General features: G+C 38.2%; 1 protein-coding gene across 1 annotated transcript in view; it reads left to right on the top strand.

The window, feature by feature from the left end:
• stk39 (serine threonine kinase 39) overlaps positions 1–19,023 on the top strand; it is a 30,813-nt gene that overhangs the window by 2,716 nt on the left and 9,074 nt on the right. Inside the window, exons 4-12 of the mRNA XM_013908289.1 lie at positions 313–422; positions 3,425–3,526; positions 3,887–4,020; positions 4,163–4,211; positions 5,458–5,523; positions 9,669–9,791; positions 10,513–10,542; positions 10,964–11,020; positions 11,781–11,842. Of these exons, the coding sequence (XP_013763743.1) occupies positions 313–422; positions 3,425–3,526; positions 3,887–4,020; positions 4,163–4,211; positions 5,458–5,523; positions 9,669–9,791; positions 10,513–10,542; positions 10,964–11,020; positions 11,781–11,842 (733 nt within the window). The remainder of the gene's footprint in view (positions 1–312; positions 423–3,424; positions 3,527–3,886; positions 4,021–4,162; positions 4,212–5,457; positions 5,524–9,668; positions 9,792–10,512; positions 10,543–10,963; positions 11,021–11,780; positions 11,843–19,023) is intronic.

Raw genomic sequence — 19,023 nt, 5'->3', positions numbered from 1 at the left:
CACTTTCCAAGGCACTCAGAGACCGAAATCACAGTATGCACACAAATTTTGAATCTACCCTCTTTGACCAGCTCATTACATAGGCATGCATGCAGCACTCATTCCAGAGGAGATCAGCTTTTCATACTGTGACGCAGTAAACAAGCTAAAATGAAAATGAACAATTCTGATGTATTTGATGTTCAATATGTACTCTTTACCCTGCAGCAGTCACACAGGGTTTTGACACAGATTTTTAAATGAGCCAATTACCATGTGTTGTTGTTCTAAAATCTTCTCTGTTGTTCTGATGCTTTTCTTTTCTTTTTACAGATTTTGGAGTGAGTGCATTTCTAGCTACAGGGGGTGACATGACTAGAAACAAAGTTCGAAAGACCTTTGTTGGCACACCATGCTGGATGGCACCAGAGGTGATGGAACAGGTGAGTCTGTTTCTGTCGAGGCAAGATCGAGGCAAGAGCTGATGAAAACTTTTATGTTATGTACTGGAAAAAAATGCAGCTGGTCTGTTTTGGGTTTTTGTATTCTAGTCTTTTATTAACTGTTTTCTGTTTGGTTTCACTATCCTTGGTTTTTGATTATAGGTTTAGGGTTTGATTCCATATTTTTCATCCCTTTACCTTGTCCAATATTTTCTGTTATTTTTGAGCTCTTGATGTTTTGTCCCAGAGTGGATTTTCTTTAAACTTAGCTTTGTTAGTTTGGGTTGGTTGTTATCTTCCCTCAATGTTGTTGTGTTCTGTGCCTTCCTTTATATCTTCAAGTCTGTGTTGCCCTATGTTAGTTCTTTCATGTATCAGCATTTCTTTGTTTTAGCTGGTGTTATGCTTCAGTTCCTGTTTTACTTTTTTAGTTGTCCCTTATGTTTTGTCTTGTTTTACTTCCTCCCCAGTTTCATTGCCTTGATTGTCTACATCTGTGTCTAGTTTGCTCCAGTTGTTGTTCACTTCCCTAAACACCCCATGTGCATCAATAGACAATTGTTTTCTTTTTGTTTTACATATTTATTTATTGGTTATAACAAGTTTTACATAATACGCTGTGATAAAATAAGAGAATAAGAGATAAAATAATGACAAAAGACATAATGATTGAAACCAAAATAAAGAAAATCATAATGGGGGGGTCAGACAGACATATCAAATTAGCACAAATTACATTTGTCAATATAGCTAAACATCATGGGAGGATGATTATGGAAAAGCTGACTTATTATAAAGAGTGTTCTTGTGTGCTTACACCTGTCCTCATAGCTCACTGGGTTAAGCAGGTGACCCATATGGCAATAGACCAGCGGTCCCCAACCTTTTTTGTGCTATGGACCGGTTTAATGACTGACAATATTTTCACAGACCGGCCATTAAGGTCTTGGATTAATACAACAAAAAAAATGATACAACCAAGACAAAAACTGTGGTATTTTGTAAATAATTGACACGAATTCACAGTGTAATTGTGTAACTTTATTTATTAGCAGCGTCTTCTTGAAACACATCCTCCTGCCCCTTAATGCTCTCTGATCGTTATGGCAATGCGTAAATATTTCTTTCAAAATAAGACACACAAGTACAACACGGGAAAAGACCCAGGGGAACAGACTTAATGATAAAAACCCTGAAAACCATAAATTTTACACCCGAGCCTCAACTCTTGCGGCCGGTAACAAACGCGGCCCGGTCAAGTTCTAGAATTTTGTCCATATGGCCCAAAACATATCCAGTTTGTTTCTTAATACATAAGTTATTTTCTCCAGAGTTAGTATAGATGTCAGTCCATTAAGCCGCTGAGAAAGTCCTCATAGTACAGTATTTTCATGTTCTCTTTTGGGTTGTGTTGCGTTGCTTTCTGGGCTTTTTATTTGGTTCTTGTATTTTGCTTTTAGATCTTTTTTCATCAGACTGCTCACTTTTGATTCATTCAGTCTGCCTTTGTTTCCTCCCTTCAATACTCCACAAACATAAAAGCAGCAGCTAGGCTGCTAACAAGCACTTGCACATCAACCCTGTGCTTGCTTCCCTTCACTGATCATTCATCCATCTTCTTCTGGTTATCCAATTCAGGGTTGCTGGGGGGCTGGAGCCTATTCTAGCTGTAATAGGGTGAGAGGCAGAGTATACTCTTGACAGGTCGCCAGTCTGTCATAGGGGCAACACAGAGAGGCAGACAACCGTTCACTCTCACACTCACACCTACAGCCAATTTAGAATCACCAATTAGCATGTCTTTGGATTGTGGGTGTAGCCAGAAAGAACCCACATAGACACAGGGAAAATGTGCAAAGTTCACACAGAACCCAGGAGCTTCTTGCTGTGAGGTGACAGTACTAACCACTGTACCACCATGCTAGCTCTTCGCTGGCTTCCAGTGAAATTCAGATTCAATTTATTAATCACTTACAAGGCCATACATGGTCAGGGTCGTGCACATATCACAGACCTGCTGAGACCTTGTTTTTTATTAAGGCCTATTAACTGTTATTTTAAATCCAGCTTTTAAGGTTGGAACACATACACTTTGAAACAGCCTTGCAGGTCAGCTGATTAAGTGTTTTTTTTTTTCAACTTCTACTGAAAACCTTTTTTTTAGCCTTTATTATGATTATGATATTAGACTGGAAGGTGAGGGAAGATGAGCAGTAAATGGCCTAGGACAGATTCAGACCTAGCCTTCTGCAATAGTCTATTGCAGTGGTCTTTTCCCGTGTTGTACTTGTGTGTCTTATTTTGAAAGCAATATTTACGCGTTGCCATAACGATCAGAGAGCATTAAGGGGCAGGAGGACGTGTTTCAAGAGGACGCTGCTAATAAAGTTACACAATTACACTTTGAATGCGTGTCGATTATTTACAAAATACCACAGTATATGTCTTGGTTGTATCATTTTTTTTGTTGTTGTATTTATCCGAGACCTTAATGGCCGGTCTGTGAAAATATTGTCGGGCATTGAACCGGTCCATAGCACAAAAAAGGTTGGGGACCGCTGGTCTATTGCCATATGGGTCACCTGCTTAACCCAGTGAGCTATAAGGACAGGTGTAAGCACATAAGAACACTCTTTATAATAAGTCAGCTTTTCCATAATCATCCTCCCATGATTTTTAGCTATATTGACAAATGTAAGGACCTTAGTGTGAATGTGTTGTTTTTTGTACTGTATGTTGGGATATTTACACTTAAATATAAATGTGTGTCTTCATCCAGACTGTTAAAACACATAAAAACTGCTATACAAAAAAGTTATTATTATTATTATTATTATTATTATGTAAAATGTATTTGCCTGATCTTGTCTCTGCTTAATGCTAGCCCTTTTTGTAATGGAATGCTGTTATTTTTGACATGACAACCAATAGCAGCATTGCCTTAACATGAAGCCTTAAGCATTACTTTGGTATTACACGGTACTGTAATTCTGTGTCTGCAGGTTCGGGGCTATGATTTTAAAGCAGATATATGGAGTTTTGGAATTACAGCGATTGAATTGGCGACAGGCTCTGCCCCCTATCACCGCTACCCTCCCATGAAAGTATGTGTTCATTCAGTGTTATTTAATCAGTCTTGTAACATATACTGGTGCTGGCAAAGAAAAAAGAAAAGGAAACTGGCCACAAACCTTGATAAACCTTCTCCTAAATAAACGTCTTTGAGGTTTTCTTAGTAATGATGAATTTTATGTGGAAAGAGAGCAGTTTGGCTTGCTGCTCTTTCTGTAATTGGGAAACCTAAGAGCTAATAAACAGGCAGCGTTTCATCTAAGAGATACTCATCTTTATGTTCCACAACATTTCCCACAGTTTCCTGCTCTTAGTTTCTTTTCCTCATCTACAGATTTTGTACTGGTGGTGAAATGTGTTGGCAGTTATGACCACTTCTGTTGTCTTTTCAGGTTTTAATGCTTACCCTTCAGAATGATCCACCCTCTCTAGAGACAGGTGTTGAGGACAAGGAAACTTTAAAAAAATATGGCAAATCATTTAGAAAGCTAATATCTATGTGCCTTCAGAAGGATCCTGTCAAAAGGTTAGCAACATGTTTATGTATCAGGCAAATATATCAATGGAGAGAGCTGATGCAATTATTGGTCAGTGAAATGACCCAATCGTGACTAACATTCAGTAACTGTAATGATGCTTTCTTTTTTCTTTGTTTGTTGTATCTCTAGGCCTACAGCCGCAGAGCTTTTGAAGTGCAAATTCTTCCAAAAGGCCAAGGTATTTGTCTCATCTCACTATCTTTTGTTATTATTGCTGTCCGTTTGGATTTATGCCAGCGACGAGTCAGATATACACGCAGTGAATGCTTTTTTATGCGTTTTTGATGTTTATACTTACTTGGATGAATCAGCAATGACATAAAACATAACCTAGCTACTATTATTTAATATATATGAGAAATAGTAGTATTATTGCTATTATATAAATTATTATTAATATTATTATTATTCAGAATTGAGTACATTTTTGGGCAAGTTTAAATGTTGCTCTCTTATAATAAGCACTGTGTATTCCTGAATTTTTTTTACTATAATAGTGATTAGTTAAGTAGTTAAATGGTGAATAGCCAAAATCTTTATAACAAAGTTATAAGATTACAAAATCCTTTTTTTCCAAGTAGATTATCATTTAGAAAAATAGTCTTTTTAAGGTCATTTTAATTTTGTGAAAAGTACTGCAGCCTCATCTTGCTGTTTCTGCATAGCCAGTAACCAATTTATACCAGGGACTTAATAAATCCATTTATAGTACTGTGCAAAAGTCTCTAGCCACCCCTCCATTTTTTATGTTTTGCTTTCACAGAGCCAGACCTTCGAATATGTTTTAAACTTGAGCGATAGTTCTCCAGCTCTCTGAAGGTCTTTCTTTCTTTAGACATGGCGGGTTTTTTCACTAATCTTTGGTCCAGTTTTTTACCTGACCATTTTCAGATGATTTTCAGATGATTTTCTTTTGTTAAGCCACTTAACACTTAAACACAGTGGAGGCTCTTATCGTGCGTTCAGCCAGTGGTGTTGAGGATCTTATCGAAAATGGTTGAACTGTATATGTAGGAAAGTATCGTAAGATTTGTATCCACCATGCCTTGCCATCTGGAAAGTGTCCATTTGACAAAAGCTTTTTTTTTTCAGAACGACAATAGTCCCAAACACACTGCCAAAGCAGTAAAAGCATAACTGAATAGAAAAACACACAATGAAACCTTGTCAGTCATGGATCCAAGGAAAAGCTTTAAATGTCCTTCAGCAATGTCCTTCTGTTTTTGCCTTATATACAGTATTTTCTTGCATGTTTGCGAATGTTTCAATAAATCACTGCACTTATTTCTCATTTTCCTTGCAAAATATAAAGAAATAAAAGGTGTGTCAAGACTTTTGCTCAATACTGTACTTCTCACGTGTCGTCCAGCCTTTGGATTTCCATCCGTCTAACTTAGTTATATTTTGACCATTTTTTTTCACAGAACAAAGAATATCTGGTGGAGAAGCTTTTGAGTCATGCACCAAAGATTTCTCAGAGAGCGAAGAAGGTATGTTTGGGTAAACATTCTAATAAATAACTCAGCTATTGACTCAACATGAGCGAATTATGGCAGCAAGGAGGAACTGACTGAAGTGTCTGTCTCCAGCAGAGTGCTGCATTTCCAGTCAACACATGCGATGCTCTGCGACTTTCTTCAGCACCTCAAACACTTTACACCCTGTTGTGTAGATTATGTAAAAATATGGGCAACTGCCACGTAACAGTCAGACGGTACAGCTGTGTGTCAGTGGTTTCATGTGAAGCTCTTTGCATGTGTCACGCCGGAGACAAACAGGGTGAAATTAATTGTTGTGGTTAGGTAACAGAAAGGAGCAGATTATTGCTCAGTTCGCTTGCTCTGTTTCCCACTGGTCACAGTTTACTGAGAGGAAGTGCAGCTTTTGGACACAGCTGATATTGACTCCACATAACATTACGCCTGGATGGCCAGGACAGAAGTGGGAACACGGGCCAATTGCCAGAAGGCAGAGTGCAAGTGAGCGTAGAGGTGGAAATTCACTGACATGGTAAAGGAAGGACATTGTAGATAACATGGTCATTTCTGTGTATGACGTGGTATTTACGCACAAACATAGCTTGGCATCAATAGAAAGGGATATGACTATGGTGGGTGGTATGTGGAAGTCATAACAAAGAATGCTAAATGGATATAAACAAGTGCTGCAGTATATCAGAGTTTGACAGTTAAGTTTATTACAGCCATCACCTTCTAATTTAGGCTGTATTTATGGTCACTGATACACAAATTATGCAAGGTTTGGAATTGGAGCCACATTACTTTGAACTTGCACAGCAATATTTGTGCCAGTGTGAAATGGTATCACTTTCGGAGAGTATAAAATAGATTCTGTGGAGCCTTTTAATCACAAAGCGGTGATGCACAACAACTGTGTAGTGCAATGAATGCATTTTTTACATGTGTATTCCTCTTAAAAGTACAAAACAGACAGCATGCAGGGTTTACAGGTAGTGTCTGATACACTTGATAGCTTTGCTTTGGGAAATGTGTGGGCTGCAGAGCCAGTGTCCTTGTTGCTTTGTCCCGATTTGACCTGCAGAGTCATCTACATTATAAACTCAGCAACATTACCCAAAGCTTGCAGACACAAGCAGTATTATAGAAACACTGTCATTGCAGGATGTTGCGACCTTGTGGCCCTGGTTTTGTTAGATCTTATCTCAAGACTCTCAAATCGTCTAGATCGTGTTCTCAGTGCACCTCTCTTTGATCTGTATTTTTCCCTTCTCTTCACGCCTTAGTAACCAGTTGCTCTTTTTCTAATGTTTTTCTCCTATGTGGTATTTTACTGTCAGCAAATGTGGGATTCTTCTCTGATGAAACAAGTCGACCTAAAGCCACACAGCTACTCTTTGACTCTTAAAAGAAACCTGGCTTCTCCATTAACCTGCTCCAGTGAATGAAAAGGAGATGGCAGATTCTGTCACCAGCAAAGTAATTTAAGATGATAATGGAGCTAGAACATTACTCCTTTATCTAACAAATGGAACTAGGATTCAGAAATGACTTGCGGAAATGAGAAATAGGAGAAACTGACTCTTACAGAACATACAAACAGGCATTTGCGAGGGATTTTGCTTTATTTTAAATAGAAATGTTATACAGGATCATAGCCAGCCATTTAAAATGAAGGTGTTTGTGGGTCCAAAAAACAGCAGAGGGCACCCTTACACCCAGTATTGAGTGTCTAAAAGAGAAACTAGCAGGCTTTATATTAGTTTAAAGGCCAGATAAAACTAATGTGTGCTTGAATCATTGATTTGTTGCATAACAAAAAGTAACATGTGATAAGATTGGGATTGATATCAAGTTCAGATGTATGGTCTGGTGCACAAATGATGATGCAGTACTGATTGACTTCTGCTTGAATGCTTTCTGCAGCCTGATTTCTAAAAGAGCAAAACAAAACAAAACACAGCTTTGTACCAGAGTGTGTCGCAGTGTCTGAAAACGCCGTTATGAGCGACCGCCAGCATTTTTAGATTCTGAACATACAATGTTTCTGTTCAATTTTATTTTTAGCCTACATTTTTGGTTCATTTCTCAGTATTCTTCTTTCTGTGAGTGAATGTCAGCTGGGTTTCATGTATGGCTGCCCAGTGCATTGATCTGTGTCTGTTTTGCTCAAGGACCCTGAGCAGAACTGGGGGAGTCTTGGTTCTGTGTCAGGTTTGGAAAATAAACCTGACACCACCACAAGGGTAGTGCTTCTTTAACTTTGACCCCATCTAGAGCTGGGGAATTTTTATGACTCTGCTGCCAGTGGCTTACAGTTTTGTGTGCTCCCTTCTGTAACACTGTGGTGCCCTTGTGTCTCATCTCGCATGTTGCTTCTCTTACATGCTTTAACTGTAGAAATGCAACAAATTATAGGCTTTATGTATTTAGGCTTTGATTTGCCATACTTACTGTTTTTGTCTTGTTATACTTCATACATTTTCAGTTGTATAACTACTTAACTATAACTACTATAACTACCATAGTTAAGTCATTTATTTTTTCTCTTGTATTTATTGTGCTATGCCAAATTATACCTACTGAAATGGTATAAGCAACTGGTGAAAACAGATAATCTAGTTCTTTCTTTCTAGTTCAGTGTAGGTTTAGTCAATATATATATTTAGTTTTTAGTCACATTTATCAGATGGTATAATACAGCACGTGTATGAAGGCTGCTGACTCACAGTCATGACAAGCCGGTCTCCAGAAACATATGCAACAGTGCTTCCTTGTGTTTGTGTTGACAAATGTAAGACTAAAAATAAAGATATTTTCTGTAAATTTTAATTTCGTTTTGTAAGTACACTAAATTGTTTAAGTTTGTTTTTATTTTTTATCTCAGTTAACTAAATGGGTTTTGCATCAATTTGGAAACATGAGTTTATTTGTGACTATAGATGTTATATACTAGTCAAAAAAAGAAATGCAAGATTATGTTTGAACTATATTACCATATGCATAAACAAGACATTTAGTATGAGTTTTTGGGCCTCCTCTGGGCGTGATGGAAGCATTCACTTGTCTGCACATGGTCTGTACAAGTGTCTGGCTCTGTTGTTGAAGAATTGCTCTCCAGTCCTGGATGAGTGCATACTGCAGCTGTGCAGTGGTCATTGATTGTGGCTGCCTCTGATGAACATGCCCACCCAGCAAGTTCCAGGCATTTTTAGTAGGAGACATATCAGGAATAAATGCTGGCCAAGGAAGTAGCTGGATGTGCTCCTGATCCAGAAAAGCTCGAGCTACTCTGGCAGTGTGGGGGGTAGGCACTGTCTTGCTGAAACAACTGCAGGGTGGGGTGCTGCTGCAAGAATGGCACAAGTACAAGTTGGAGGACCGCATTTTGGTACCTCTGTTCAGTTCTGCCAAGAACAGTCACATCAGAGACAATGCTCTCGTGGACACCGTGGAAGTGTGCAGCAGCTCAGACACACATGCCAGTATCCAACTTGCCAATAGCCCAGACTCGGTCAGATTCAGTCAGTCGTGGCATGAAGGCACTGATAACAATGTTGCACATACACTGTTTTGTGTGCTTTAAGACCACTGGCTTGAAAATGCTGTAAACTGAAGCAATTCTGCTGTGTGCAAGTTGATTTGTCTTCCATAAACAATTTAAAAATCATGCAGTTGACTAAAACCAATCGGGCAGCATATGTTTGGGTTTCAAAATGACGATGTAATGCAAAGATTGAAAACTTTTTCGCAGCAGTTGTATTTCTTTTTTTTGACTAGTATCTTTTCTAATATCTAAATCACAGGAAAAAAGGATGTTTGATTTTGTGAAGTTTGTCCTAACAAGAAAAACTTCTAAACTTTAAACTCCTTTTTTGGTTACATAATAAAGATCTTTTCAGAACCAAGCAGTACCTTTGCCACTGCAGTACCAAACATACTTAACAGACTAAATGATTTGAATGTGGCTTTGTACGTTCACCTTTCATGTCACAAATGCGCAGCCACGTTATGTAAATCACTGAGGTCAGTGCTCTTATTTAAAGGTCTGTAAAAGCTAATGGACTCGTGGGTAAAGCACAATGTACAGACACATGAAGTCAAAGGAGCACAAATAATTTAATTAACATCGTGTGCTGGATGTCGTAATGCTGCAGGTCAGGAGAGTCCCCGGCTCCAGTGGCCACTTGCACAAAACAGAGGATGGAGACTGGGAGTGGAGTGACGACGAAATGGACGAGCGCAGCGAGGAAGGCAGAGCAGCGGTAAATCAGGGCAGGGTAGGTGAGACTCCACAGAGGGAGGCATTAATCAATGTGTTTACTCTTTTATGATCATCATCAGTAAAAATCATCATCAAGAGAGCCAAGATATTTTCTCGGGTCAGTCTGAAACTGTAACAGAACTATAACTTCTGCACATAAATTCCGAATATGAGTTATTACGGTGTTGCATGTCATGTCCAACCCGCAGATCAAACCATTATGCAACTTTCCCTTCTGTCTTAGACACTGTGCATTCCGCCCCTTCCTGATTGCTTAGTTTTTTTGGATAGCAGATGGCTTATCTCTGAGAGAGCCTGTCATGAGGTCGCTGTAATGAGCTGGAAGATAGCTGTAAGGATTTGAGGCAGGAGGAACTAGACAACTATGATCAAAGAGCCCTTTGATAAAGACTCCCAGCTTTAATGTATGATGCAATAAATAATACTCTACCGGCAGTAATGATTTACGAAAAGGGTTGTTTTTAAGGTATATATATTCTTCTTTTCAACACGGATGTGCTTTGGTTTGTTTTTTGCAAACTTCGGGCTGCTTTTCAGTGTAAAAAGAAAGGTGTAGGCATATGTGGATGGATTGATATATACACATACAGTCTGTGAGCAGTGTATGGCTTATATAAATTTTTTGCTCTTTGACAAACTAAAACAGAACATATAAGATGATTATTACCGTGTGTCTGACAGTAAATATATGAAAATGTTTTTTTTCCCCCCTCCAGTCACGAAGGGTCAAAGATGACGCCAAAGATGTAAGTTAGATATTCCTCTCCTACACCAATTTGAACTTGCAAAATATCTTAGAATATCTAAAAAGACAAGTTGTCATAGACAAACCGGCCATATCCTTCTGCTGCTTTACAATTCGATAAGTTGCCAAAGGGGTATTTTTATTTTTAAATTCACTTGACTGTCCTACTTGAGCTGCTGCTTGTGTAAGAATCATGAACTCACTTAATTAATGTTTATTTCTCTGCTTGCATTTTTATGCAGTTTCATTAAAAAATGCCACGAATTTGATTTAACCTGTCTCATGAAGAGAGCAAAATGCTCCTCATTGATTGGTTTGAATTGACTTTCCTCTGTTGTCTTTATACGATGAGCTCTGATTTGATATTTACCAAGGATGTAATAGCATTTGCACAATTATGCCTCACATTTTGTTCCTCCTAGAATGAGGAGGATGCCAACAATGTCCCTATTGAAGGCTTGTCTATTCAGCATCCCCAGGTGAGGGATTCGGCAGCAGCACCAATTTGTCATGATTCAATGACCTTGATTCCACTGTGATTGTGTGTGTTTGTGTTCATTTCTGCGCGTGCACACTTAGAGCGTGTCTGTCTGTGGACGTGTCAGTGGGCGTATATATATGTGTGTGTGTGTGTGTGTGTGTGTGTGTGTGTGCTTGCGTACATGGAGACGGTCGGTCTCCTGGAGGGATGCTCTCAGCAGTAATAACTCAGAGTAAATGGCTGTCTGCCTGACAGTGCTAGCTCAGTGACTGGGTGTATCTCATCTGAAAACTCGCTGCCATTGTATCCCATTTTCTTTGGCTTTTGTCAGTCTGAAAATGAGCCAAAGCAGTTTGAGGTGTAGTCTTGTGTCCCAGTCAGGAATTAACTCTGACAGCTTCTTAGCAGTCATTTCCTTTCCATAATATCTCATCCTTGCCATATAAAAAGCCCATTCGTAATACGGTTTTGATGACAGTGATAGACCCTTACACAGTAAACCTTCATGTCTTGTTCCTTTTCTTCTCCCTTAAGACTTTCCCTGCTGCTGCAATGAATTTAAGACATTTTCCAGTAAAAAAAAAAAAGAACTCACATAGTGTGTGCACACATTTCTTGTTTATGTTCATCTTGAAGTTTGCAGAATTTCATGCTCTCTCGTGCATGCTTTATGTGACTCTTACTCCTCTTTTTCACAGTGAATGCTTTTGCCAGTCTGATGTTTAATCTGCTTCATCACCAGATATTTTCTCATGCAGGTTGAACCGTATGAGAATACACCCTTCATTCAAGGTGCTGTGAACATGGTACTACGGCTAAGGTGAGACTGAGAGACACACACATACACACATGAAAAAATCGTCAGTGAGATCTATTTTTCTAAAAGCAGTAAAAGCAAAGAAATGTGCAAGTTTGTTATCTCTGAGTTTAAACAATGCAGGCTTCTAATAGACCTAATGATCTTTGGCTGCCACAGAAGGGATTTGGCATCACCGCTGATCCCCTTATCTCATGTTGTCTTACCGCTGTAGTCAGAGGGAGGGGTGTTACACATCATTGCCTCTCGCGGTGCTCCACAATCTGCTTTCCTCCTTCCCCCCTGCGCTTATAGCACCTCACTCTTTTCGCTGCATTATTCAAGACATTGCTGTTTATGGAAATATTCCCGTGACTTAGGGCAGGCTTGCGATTTGGTCACATAATTTTGGCAGCAGGTGGGAGCTCAATTACCTGTGTGGTGTACGGAAATGCATTTTCTATATCTTGGTCTGTATTACTCTGAATGAAACAAACAGAGAAAAGAAGTAGAGAGAATGGATGCCGAATCGGACGGACCAATATGCATTTTTGGACAGCTGAAAGTCTCCCTCTAGCTCCCCGATGAGCCCGGTGCTGAGCACACTCTTGCTTGAATAGGCACCTGAAGGTCTCTCCCCAGGTGTCAATTTTATTCTGTGCTTACCAAGAAAACAATATCTTGCATGCAACAGGTGACGGCTACCTGTTCATTGGTGAAAATTCACTATTCTAACCTGGTGGTGAAAACGTGCAGAGATTTGATGGTTTTGGCTTTTTCTGCTCTTCCATTTCACAGCTTTAAACATGAATTTAGCTTTAAATCAACTTTAAGAAAGTTACATGTGTTTTTAGTAGTACGCCATTTTTCCTCAGCCAGCAAATGACATTGTGTCCACAGAGAAGAGCATTCACTGCGCTTGGTATCATTGTCTTTTTAGGTGAATTTGTGTAGTAGAGATATAGATGTGATACCTAAAATGTAAATCCACATGTTTGATATCATTTGTCAGAAAAAGGTACTGAAAAGCTCCCTCTTCTTTCAGGTACTCGTATATTATAATATTTCTGTGTCTTTATCTACATTTAAGGTTTAAAATGTTGTGTTTTGATCATTTCTGATGTTTCAGACAGCAGATGTAACAGTGGAATACCAGAATTTGTCATTTCTAGATATTTAATGTCCTACTGAACGTGCATTTTCTGATTTCAATTGCAAGCAATTTGGTGCTGGCTGAGAAAATGTTTCTTTAGGAGTTATTTGACTTTTTCATTGTTAAGAAGCTTTTGGCTGGTATGTTTTAAAGTGAATCAGTGGGGCTTTATAGGATGAAAGACTGCATATTTTGGGATTTTCTTTGGCTGTGCTCCTGAGTTGTGGGGGCAGAAAGATATATTTCTGGCTTTCGCAAATAGGAAGAGGCTGCATAAGAAGCAGTGGATTTAAGAGGGCCGATTAAATAAAGGCTTTAGCTGGAATTTGTCACAATATTTAATGTTTGTTTTTTTACTATGTTTTTAAAAGTTGAATTTAAAACCTGAACTGAATTATTACTGAGGTTTCACTAGCAATGAACAACTCAGATTTACTAATGAATTGAGTAGTTCCAACTCTGACTAAAAATCAGTAAAACTAATTATGAATAAAGGTTCTTGACCTGACGTTAATGTCATTTATGAGCTGCCACTGTGTAGCAAATGCATCTTTTAAAAATTGTTGTCTATAATGAGTAATTAGACAATTTCATCTTTGTTCTTTTTGTCATTTTGGGAGCCTAAATCATATTGAATGTTGTTACTTGTGCATTATTTTACGAAGTCTTTGAGAAGCTACATAAAAAACCCCTCATCAATTAGGAGAAGTTTAAAGGTTTTCAGATGGTGAATACATCAAAGTAATTGCATTGCAAAGACAAAAATAAACATTTAATTGGTCTCCCTTCTCAGCTAATTAGCATGAGTTCATGGTAATAGGATCCCCTCAGTAGCAGAGGTGTAGGAACAGAAGCGCTGTGATTGGTTCACTCTTTCTGGGTTTTCTTTTTTCTTTTTTTGCAGTGTCATTGAGAACTCCTGAGAATAGCAATGTCAGCAGTTTAAAGGGGAAACGCTTTTGGTGCAATGTCACTGGAGCTTAAAAAGCCAAAATAGAACAGATGCAAATTGATTTAGCCAAGAGGTGACATTTCCTTGTGTTTTCTTAAGACTCTTGTTTATAAAAGGTAGCTAGAAGTTGACAAATGTCACCTTAGCTTCTGAAATATCATCTTGATATTAAATTTCAGAGAAACATAAATGTAGTGTGTGTGCTTCTGTCAGACTAAGCCTGGAGATATGGGTTTATTGCTTGCGAGCTTCTTGACAGTTGTTTGTGAAGCAAATAAACCTTTCTGTCTCGCTAACATTTGGAAGATTTATCCACCTCACCATCTGCACAGGCAAGCTGCTAGTAGTGGAACTCACTGGCACATTAATAAGGCCATGATTTCTCACCAGTTCTGGTTAATTATATGTTTTTGTGTTTTAGATGTTGTTGAGACAAAATATGAAGCGGTTACTCTGGATTCACATTTTTACTTTTCTTTTTACTTATAAATGACAGACTCATTAATAACAAAATGAGCTGTTAATAGCCAAGTTCACAATTAATTTCCTGAAGAGTTTCTCATAAGAAACTTTGCAATTTGGTATAAAGAAAAATTTCCTTGATAGACTGACTACTATTTATAGTTAATTAAAGTCTTTCTCCTGCCATCACCAGCCAATAAAAACAATCTCTTTTAATCAAAATTACACATTTTAACCCTTTTTTGACATGAAAGAAATCCTTTCATTCCTCAAAATTGATTTTATTAGGCAGTAGAGCAGGATTTTATTAGTTCCTGCTTTACTGCAGCATTTCTCTGTACTTGTCAACGCAGGAAACATTATTTTTACTGCAAGTGCCCTGTGTTTGTCAGGGTGAAACAGATGCAGGATTTATGGTACTGCATTTATGTCCATTTGTGAAGGTGTTTTCCTGCATAAAGGTTTATGCAGCCTATGCAAATGAACTTGTTTTCAGTCCTTCAAAAAACCAACAGCGCGTAGCTTGATGTGGATGACACTGTGCACAGGACGAATGTTGATTTGTTGGAAATTGGGCTACAACAGTTGAGTTCACCGGGAATAGGAGAACTGCAAAAAAAATATCTTTCCTTTCCCAAAGGGTCGCTGCAGCTCATAGATTTGTACATGTGATTTGGCACAGTTGCAAGGCTGTGTTTGTGTCTCAAACCCGTGGAGTCAAATTTGTCTCAATAGGTTCACAAATGTGTATGATAAGATCCACAAGCATAAACTAAGATTTACAAATGTGTACAACTGTCTGTGGATAATTTTGAGTACTTACAAATGCATGCTTCAGTCCACACATGTACACAGTAAATAGAAGACATGTAGATATATTTTTAAAAATACATCAAAAATTAAATAAATAATCATAATTTACACAAAGCCTCTTAAATTCAGTTTCTCAAATCTGATCATTTTCACTCTTCTACAAGTATCTAAAAATATTTGTGATATTTCACTTACAGATGGTTAAATATGCACGTATCACCTGACAGTCGCATATCATCAAGTGCACGTGTCGCTTCTAATGCTGATAGCTTGACATAGAATCACAAATTCACAAAAAGATACACGAAGCTATATTTAATTGCAAGTGGAAAACTGGGACACCTGAGCATCCTTTGTGTTTCTGTGTTCTGATATTTTTTTCTAAATGCACTGAATAGCTCATGGATTGCATGCAGATTTGTAACCCTTTTGAGATTAATTTAACTTAAACAAATGTTTCATGTGCAAGGCAGTGCACCATTGACCTAATAACTTCAGCATGAAGAGCACAGAAAGTGTCTGTAATGGAAACTAGAATTGTTTCTAACACTAGTTTTGCTTCAGCTCTTTGCAAGAACTTTGTTTTTGTTTTTTTTCCATGAATAGCTAAAGGACCAACAACAGCACAAACAAGAGTAGCCTGCAGAGCCGTTATTTGTGACATTGCCCCTGGTTATAGCTAACACCTACAATATGTAGATGATGGTCTGCATAACTATACATACAGGCAAATATGGACACAAATGCATTGGATTGGAGCTAAGACAAGGAAATAGCATAGAGAAACCAGTCAATGTTCAACATAAATGCTCCTGGTTTGAAATAGAGCCAAGGATGGAACAAAACAGTGTCAGAGCTGGAACATTAAAGGCATACTCTGTGTATTTTAGGGGTCATAGCTTCAACTTGACTAATCTAACACACATTATGAAATCATAATTTACTAATGATAGATAAATCTGGTTACCAATTTCACAAGTTAGCCACATCTTGTTTAGTCAAGAAAATTGGTTTGTTGGGTTTGTTACATATGGAACCGCAGTTCTGTGAATCAGTGTTTCTAAAGCGTTCACTCGTTTTCATTGAAAAGTCTTTAACTATTAGAAACCATATTCTCCACAATTGTAATTTGTGGGTTTTTTTTTTTTGGAAAATACAATAAGTTGAACTATTCAGCTGGCGTGTGCTGACATAAAGACTAGCTTACTGTAGTTCAGAGGTATCAAATTCGTTTTGCAGTGTGCCTCAATTTGATCTCAAGTTGGTTGGACCAGTAAAACTATTGAGAAACCTCTTAATTGTTAATTGCCTTATGTCTCAGTTTTTACACCTTAGCAGTTAAAAGGCTTACAGGGTATTGCTGTTACCCTACTCTGAGCGTGGACAGGCTAAAATTTGTTTTTTTTCCCAAAGCCATACAGTGGGCTTGATGTTTGACACCCCTGTTGTAGCTTAATAAATATTAAAAGATTAGATGATTTTTAAAGGACAATTTACAAATTCAGATAATCATTTCAATGAATTTAACTGAACTACTTCCTCGTTTGTCCTCTTTGCTCTTCTATTAATATGCAATCTTTCCTCAAAGAGTCAGTTCCCTACAAAATTTAGTTTATCTGTTCTGTAAAAATGATTTACTTTCAGCATAGTGGGACTTTTGTTTGTTGGCCATGGCTTCATGGCGTGCGTTACATTTGCATTTTCTTATCTAAAAATTCCAGCTGGCTTCATTATCAGAAACCTCAGTGACAGCCGACAATCCTGCAGTGCACTGGTGAAACCTGAAGACATTTTTAATGGATTGCACCGGAGATTTCTCTGCCTGTCTCCATTATGTAAAATAAAATGTTCATTAAAACAATATGATCTACTTATTAGTGGATAAGCAGTCCGTGCATGTTATGATTGTACCTCAGGTATTTTTTTTTGGGGAAGAAATGGGTACTCTCACTTGTTCTTTTTGTTTTTTTACAGTCACGTGTGTAACTTAGCTCACAGTGTTGTCACATAAAAGTGTTGTTGATGAAATGCAAACTTTACTGTGTGAATCTTCAGAGGGGTATCTCCATCCTCAGTCTGCTATACAGGGATAATCCCGAATGATCCAGGTGGAGTCAGTAGACAGAACATTTTCTAAACACTCTCCGCGGGCTTTCTACAGAGGAAGCAGATTTAAGTCCGATTTTTTTGGGCATGTTTATAATCATCTGAAATACACGTTCCCTCATCAGCCTTGGCAATGTACACTCTCAGCTTCCACCCTGGGAAAAGAGATGCTTACATCCATCTGCTCCACCAGAATTATTTTTCTTTTTCAACAGCAAAATGTTTTTAAAAAAGTTAATCTGACTCACAGTTAAGTGCTAGTAAATCCTGACTCTCCCCATTTCTTATGCTCTTGCCACAAACAAACTCATTATGGATATGTCTTGACCTGTTTGTGTGTGTGTGTTGACTTATGGCTCTGATCTAATCTAAAATCGGGGTTGTGGACTAGCTGGCTGAGTTATTAAACCAGACTACGCACCATATTAATCTTCCCCTACATGCAGTTGTTTTGAGAGGTAGTGCTGTCAGGCTGTGCCTTTATCAGAAGAGAGCCGCTCCCATGTCACAAATGCATTTTAAAGACAGATTTCTAATGCATGGGATGCAAATGAATGCAAGCTGATGCTGCAAGAGGCTGAAAGGCACATTTGATCAATGCAGTCAAACTAGCTGGATGTTTGTTTACATTTTACTACAGTCTACAGTTGAGGCTATACTTCCTCAAAATTATAGTTGTATTTTAGAACTGTATTCTCTAATATAATATATGTATTTACATTTACAATAATCACAGACATATGTTAAACTGTGATCATGCATAAATTAGGAAATACAAAGGTTTTCTGCAAATTTCAAAGTTTCAAAGTTCTAAGGTTTTACATATCAGGATATAATAGTCATTAAGTAAATAGTCTTAAAATTGAGTAAATACAACCTCAGATGAACAACAACACATGACAGATTACACTAAGACAAACTACAGAAGCAGTTTACAAAAAACTAAATGCATCCTATGATTCAGTTGCTTTAGCAGCAACAACTTCAGTTTCTAATACTGTTGATGAGGAATTTTATTCCACTACCCTTTACAAACATTGAGGTTTGCTGGCATTTGTTTACGTACAGCTCTCTCAACAGTCAACTACAGCAGCGGTCCCCAACCCCCGGGCCCGGTACTGGGCCGCGAGAGTTGAGACTTGGGTGTGAAATGTATGGTTTTCAGGGCTTTTAGCGGTTTTTAGCGTTATTTTGTTATCGTTTTTTTCGTTAACTTGGTTTTCCTGGGTTTTTTCACGTGTGTTATGAATAAATCTTCTTTTTTTCGGTACCGGTACTAGTTATATGTTCTTGTATTTTTCTGCGACATCTTAAAGGCCGGTCTGTGAAAATATTGTCGGCGCAAAAAAGGTTGGGGACCGCTGAACTACAGTATTTCAGTTGAGCTGAGGTCTGGGCTTTGACTGGATCATGGAAACACCTTCGTCCTGTTCTTTTTAAGCTGCTCTGTTGTAGATTTTCTGCTGTGCTTGGAATCTGTTGAATTTCTAGTTTCAGCCAAGCTTTAACTCAGTGATTGCAAAGTCCCCAGATCCCTCGTCTGCAAAACGAACCCAAATCAACACTCCCCTGCCACCGTGCTGGTATGAGGGTTTTTTGCTGATATTCTGTGTTTGGGTTTCTCTCTATGACGCTGTGCATTATGGCTAAACATCTTCACTTTGGTTTGATCAGTCCAAAGGACATTTTTTCAAGAAATCTTGTGTCCTTTGCTCAGAT

This window comes from Pundamilia nyererei, unplaced genomic scaffold (genome assembly GCF_000239375.1).
Source record: "Pundamilia nyererei isolate P.nyererei 1_Seehausen unplaced genomic scaffold, PunNye1.0 scaffold00009, whole genome shotgun sequence".
Taxonomy (NCBI): Eukaryota; Metazoa; Chordata; class Actinopteri; order Cichliformes; family Cichlidae; genus Pundamilia; species Pundamilia nyererei.
The sequence above is the reverse complement of the archived record's forward strand: the minus strand, read 5'-3'. Positions and strand labels throughout refer to the sequence as shown.